Source organism: Myotis davidii, unplaced genomic scaffold, assembly GCF_000327345.1.
Source record: "Myotis davidii unplaced genomic scaffold, ASM32734v1 scaffold399, whole genome shotgun sequence".
Lineage (NCBI taxonomy): Eukaryota > Metazoa > Chordata > Mammalia > Chiroptera > Vespertilionidae > Myotis > Myotis davidii.
Window position 1 is genome coordinate 397418 of NW_006292094.1, and position 5929 is coordinate 403346.

Here is a 5929-nt window from a genome sequence, read left to right on the forward strand (position 1 = left end):
ATCTTCTTCTGTCCTGATGTAGAGTTTCAGGAACCCTTAGAGGCCGAGTCCTCCAGTCCTCTCATCCCAGAGCATTGAAACTCACCCAAGGCCACACAGCTGTGATCAGCAGGACTCAGACCTGCCTGCCTCTAAGCCTGGGTGTCTTCCAGGTGATCGCCTCTTGGGGGCACCCAGAGTCCCCTTGCCTTTTGCTTGCCCTCCTCTGACTCTGAGACAGAGCTCTTATCAGTCATTCACACTTTAGTGTGATTTAGGGAACCAAGCTTCCTCTCCTAGCCTCATCTCTAGTGTGGCCTGGATGCTTTCTTCCTTCCTTCCAGACCTTCAGGCTTAAGCAGGAGAAAAACTTAGAGAAACAAAGGGCCCTCCTAGCATCGAAACCCAGGTAGCCTAACCCGTTTGCTGCTCCTTCAGAACCCTGGATGCCTCCTACTTCTGGTTTCCAGGGAAATAGACCATTCGGGCAGTGACTGAATGCTTTTTTTGGGGGTGGGGGGGCAGCTGTGTAGAAGTGAGTGCCAATTAAAAATATATGAGTAAGTCAGACTATGGGCACAGCACAAAGATGGCAAAATCACGAGGTGTGAGCCTGAACACTGACTCGCACAGGGCCCTGCACACCTTGAGCTGCTACCCGAAGGCAGTCATTCGTTTGCTGAATAAACAAAGGCATGAACTGCCAAGCCTCCCTTCCGGGGTATTTCCTACGTCGCCTCCTTCGGTCTTTGCAACAGCCCTTTAAGGAGGTGACCCTGGTTTTATCCTCGTTTTACAGAAAAGCAAACCGAGGCTCAGGGTTAAGCAACCTCAAAGCATTTGGAAAATGTAATTGGAGGAGTCGCGATGGAATCCAGACCAGTCCCGCTGTTCCCTTTGGCCGTCTTCTAAGACCTTTTGCCTCCTTGCCAATCCAGCGGAGCTAAGGTGTTTCCCTCCAGGGGTGCATTTCCTCCTGACGCTGCAGGTCCTCCTGGGGACCTGCCCCTTACAGGGGATTCGACCCCCTTGGCTGGCCCTGAAAGCCACCCAGTCTCTGCACTCTGCTCCCTGCTCTTAAAGAGATGGCCGCCAGAGGGCGCTATTGGTCTGTGATTCTCCAGCTGCCACTCCACCAGAGGCTGAAAAGCAGGGGAGATGGCACCAATATGGGCTGCAGCCTGCCTGACAGCTGGGCCAGGCTTCCCAGAGGCCCATGCCCTCCTGACCACTGTCCGGGCAGGACGGGAGGCAAGCTGCTGCTCACAGAGACATACCTGTGGGCAGTAGGTAGAAAACCTGTGATTTCTTATCCTTATTTTACAGATAAAGAAACGGTGGCACAGGGAGGTTAAACTAGAAGCCAGCTCAGCCCCCGTCCCCTGACTCCCCACCCCAGCCCATCTCCACCCTGCCAGCTCCGGGAATCCTGGAACTCAGAAGGTACTGGTGTTTTCTGTGTAGAAAGGAGAACCCCAGAAGCCACGCCCCTGTTAAAGGGGAACATGGAGATGGCAGGGGAGACCTCCCCTCACCCTCGGCTCCCAAGTTCCCTCACGGGAGCCCACATTCACCGAGCACCTGCTAGTGCCTGGTACTTAGTCCTCAAAGCAACTTTGGGAGGGAGCTGGGCTTTCCCATTTTACAGATGAGGAAACTGAGATCCAGACAACTGGCTGTTCTCTGAGGCACTCTAGTGCCATATTCAGGAGTCGAGTTGGCATTGAGAATCGGCAGCTCTGGCCTCAGAGCTGCGCTGTCTGCTCCCTGCGTGCCTGGTGGGTGGGGCAGCGGTAGCCGGTGCAAATGCCGCCTGCCTCCTCTGTCTCTGGTTCTTCGTGCTCCCCCTGCCTGCTTCCCCACACAATCCTGCACCCCTGAAAGTCAGGGCCAGCGGTAGTGGCCCTGGCTGGCCACAGTCTAGGTGGGGCCGTGGCATTCACCCAAGCCTGGGCTCCAGGACCCGGCAGTCCACTGGGCTGACTGCTGGGCACCCAGAGAGTGGCAGGCCTCCCCTTTCCCCAGGCATCGCCCCACATGGAGGGAATTGCCCAAAGTCAGAGCAAATGGCAGAATGCTGGCTAGAGGAGGACAGACCCCTGCCCTGAGCCACCTCCCTGTCAGTCCCTGTCCCCTGGCACCCAGCATCCTCCTCCTCCTCCTCGCCATCAGCTGCTGCCAGGTCCTGGGCTCTGCACTTCCCACCTCACATCACTTTTCCCCGCAAAATCCACGAGACAGGTTCCGTTTGCAGCTCCATTTATAGATGAGCCAACGGAGGCCTTTTGAGATAAGAAACACAGCTGCCAAAGAGCAAAGCAGGGGTTGGGGCCCAGCTTTGCCCACCGCAGAGCCCACGTTTTGACGTTCTAGTGCCTGTCACAAATATCCCAATTTGAGGTTCAGAATATATGATCCTTTTCACTCTGGACTGTAGCCGTGGCCCCAGCTCGCCCTAGGCTGGCTCAGGACCCTCGGCCCGACTTTTTGTGTGTTTTTTTCCCTGACATTGGTCAGGGCCCATCGTCTCAGACTGAGATTTCCACTTCTGGAAGATTTCAAAACCCAAGAAAATTCCACAAAAGGACCCCTGTTTAGAGAGAGAGTTGCTTTTACCCAGAGGTCCTGGGGCTACTCATGGGGCTCCAGGGCCTGCAGCTCCCCAAGCTCCACTGGGGTCAGGACAGGCCGCACTATCCCCCACCCCAAGGGCTGTGCAGTGACAGGGAATCGGGAATGGGGGCGTCTGGGGGTGCTTGGGGCGCCGTGGCCTGAAGCCCTGCCCCTGTGGCGAGGGCAGGGAGGGCAGGAGAGGCAGTGTCCCAGCCACGGGGCTCCGGGGGAAAGAACCAGGGCCCAGGTGTGACAGGGACACACAGGTGAGCATTCCCCAAAAATGCTGCTAAGGACGGACACCCCAGCAGCAGGCAAGCGTGGAACAGGAGGGGGGACAGGTGCTGACCCAGAACAGCCGTGAACTGGTCATGTGACCGAGGCCCCTCTGACCGTCAGCTTCAGACGGCAGGGTCTGGCTGTCCAGTCGGTGTCTGCGCTGCGTGTCCCACCCGGCCGTCCTTCGCTGCCACCCCACCCGCCACCCCTCCCTGCCTGCAGGCTGCTGGGAGGGAACAGTGAGCATCGCAAACCCGGGTGATCACACCTATGGAACGTGCCCTGACTATGCCACAATCACCATGGTTACCGAGTGCCTCCGGGCTCCGTGGGAAATGATTCACATGGTGACATGGGCTCCTCCGTGGGTGCTCACGGCCACCACGGGAGCAAAGTGGCACCCTTCCCATTTCCACCTGAGAGCACAAGCCAACAATGTGACGTCACGTGTCAAGGTTTGCACAGCTGCTCAGCAGCAAAGCCGGGGTTTGAACCCAGGTCCCCTGACTTCAGAAGCCCTGTGCCCTCTGTCTTTACCACATTGCCTCTCGCTGGCCTTTTACCTCGAACCCCCAAAGCAAATGACCCGCGTTTGTGTAACCACTTAAATCAGAAATTACAGAGAAATAACAATAACTGAAATCACACCCAATTTCCCATGCAGAAGTCATAATTGACAGTTTGGTACTTTTATTTATATATTTCATACACATGAATGAATATACACTTTTTCCCATCTCCTGCCACTGACGGTATCTCAATAGTATCCCAATGTTATTAGAACCTACACATCTCTCCACAATATGCTACAGTCGCTTTCATCGTTTGGATGGTGAGAAATTCATTTGACCGGCCCCCTATTGCTGGACATTCGGGTCAATTACAGTTTGTATGGCTCTGGCCATAGGTAGCATTGGGGTGGGCAGCCCTGGAGCTATGCCTGCTCTGGCTAATGGGGGGCGGGGGGCGGGGTAGACGACCACGAGTGGAGGGGGAGGCTGTGGTCTGCATTGGTGGGTCCCACGGGGACTGTTCTTTAGAAAGACAGCAGCCAGGCCTCGTGGAGACCCTGGATCCAAAAGTGTGGCCTCTTTGCTTTCTACTCTTTGGGACGAACATGCAATCAGGCCCCTTCCGAGCCACCCTTCACGCTCTGGCTGTTCCGTGGTGGGGTGGGGACAGGTGGTTCCTCAGGGCCTGGGAGGACCCCTCCGACCCCGTCACCCCGTCATCCTCTGGGGACCAAGATGCGGTCAACGAGATCCATCCATGACATTCCACTTTCCACGCGTCTCCACACAGGAGAGGGGAGCAGAGGGACCGGCAGGGAGGATCCCGGGAGCACCTCCTGCTGGGGGAGTAGGTGGGCTCCTCCTTTGGTCTCAAAGGCCTATGGGGCCTGGAGGAAGGGAGAGGAAGTTGAATGTGAGGAGGAAGCAGAGGTGTGAGCGCAGGAGGGAGGTGGTGACCAGAGAGGCTGGCTGGACCTTTTCCATCTGCTGACCCCCAGGGAAGTCTGTTCAGGGGACCACCGCCCACTCACCAAGCTGGGGCCTGCCCTGGGGTGAGGGGGGCGTGGAACAAGCCAAGTCCCAGCTGAGGATGGAGGCTGGAGCTCCCAGAGGGAGGGCCTGGTGGCAACGCCTGGAGAGGGGGGGCGGGGTGGGGGAGCGCTAGAGTCCTGTGCCTGGAGCCTGAGGCAGAGGTGGGCTGGGCGGGCTGAGAGGTGGAGGGCTCTCCCCAGGCCCAGCTCCCTCCCCCTCCTTGGCCTCTGCAAGCTGAAACATGAAAGGACTTTGATCAGATAAGGGGCTGCCAGCCTGCCTGGTCCCTGCAGCCAGAAAGGAGCTGGGACAGTGCAGTCCGCGCTCATTTGTCCCTCAGTCCAGCTCACATGCTCTTCCTCTTGTCATGTTATGAGCCCAGCTGCTCCTGCAGAATAATTCCGACCTGTCTGCAGCCCATTCTCTGCCTGCTGCTGTGTGCGTGCGTGTCCGTGTATATGTGTGTGTGCATCTGTGTGTAAGAATGTGTGCATGTGTATAGATGCAGTGTGCATGTGTGTGTGCATCTACATGTGTGAATGCATGCATGTGCGTGTGATGGGAGGTCACCTATACACCTGGCCCTTTCCCCTCCGCTCTCCTGATTCCCAGAACCAGGTTCCTTCCTGGAAACTCCACCAAGTATGTCTTCACTTCAAGACCCAAAATGTGGCTTCTGATGCTGTGTCTCACCCGCTGTGGGAGGGGCAGCGAATGAGGGGTCTGTGGGAAAGCCAGGACAGCCTGATGGGGGAAGAAACGCAGAGGAAATGTGTGTGTGTGTGTGTGTGTGTGAGAGAGAGAGAGAGAGAGAGAGAGAGAGAGAGAGAGAGGAGAGGTACCCAGACAGAAGTTAGAGACAGATGAGGAGAGAGAGCAGGAGGAGGGAGACACAGGGCCCAGGAGGACAGGGATGAGGGGAGGGGGCAGGGGAGAAAGACATCATGAGAGGCAGGGAAGGGAAGGAAGAAGGAAAACCATGCACAGAGGATGGCAGGAGAGAGAGGAGAAAGGCATGAAGGGGAGAGGAATATGAGAAGGAGAGAAGAGGAAAGAGAAAAATGAGATGAAGGAAGGAGGGAAAGGGGACAAATAGGCTGAGAAAGGAGAGCGGTGGCGACAGAGGGAACCTCTGCTGCGATGCAGGTCTGGGCAGGTCCTTAGCGGGACGAGGTGGCTATGGGCAGGGCGGCCGCTGGGCCGAGGGGCGGGTCTGCCGCAGGTGGCCTCCCCTGGGTGGGGCGGCGGCCAAGCCCTCAGGGTATAAGTGGGAGCCGGGCCGCGGCACCTGCAGGGACAGCTCCCTGTGCAGGTGGCAGCAGGTGCTCCGGAGCCCGGCCCCAGCATGAGCTCTTTCGACCTCCCGGTGCCCTCGCCCCCGCACTGCAGCCCCCAGTTCCCCAGCATCGGCCAGGAGCCCCCCGAGGTCAACCTGTACTACGAGAACTTCTTCCACCCGCAGGGCCTGCCCAGCCCGCAGCGGCCCCCCTCCTTTGAGGCGGGTGGCGAGGAGG

The 5929-nt window shown here is 57.7% G+C and overlaps 1 protein-coding gene across 1 annotated transcript in view; it reads left to right on the forward strand.

Annotated features, from left to right (window-relative positions):
* Positions 1-5691: 5691 nt before the first annotated feature.
* The window catches only part of FOXI1 (forkhead box I1), a 2913-nt gene continuing 2675 nt past the window's right edge, over positions 5692-5929 (forward strand). The window contains exon 1 of the mRNA XM_015565135.1: positions 5692-5928. Within this exon, the coding sequence (XP_015420621.1) occupies positions 5761-5928 (168 nt within the window). The 5' untranslated portion in view covers positions 5692-5760. The remainder of the gene's footprint in view (position 5929) is intronic.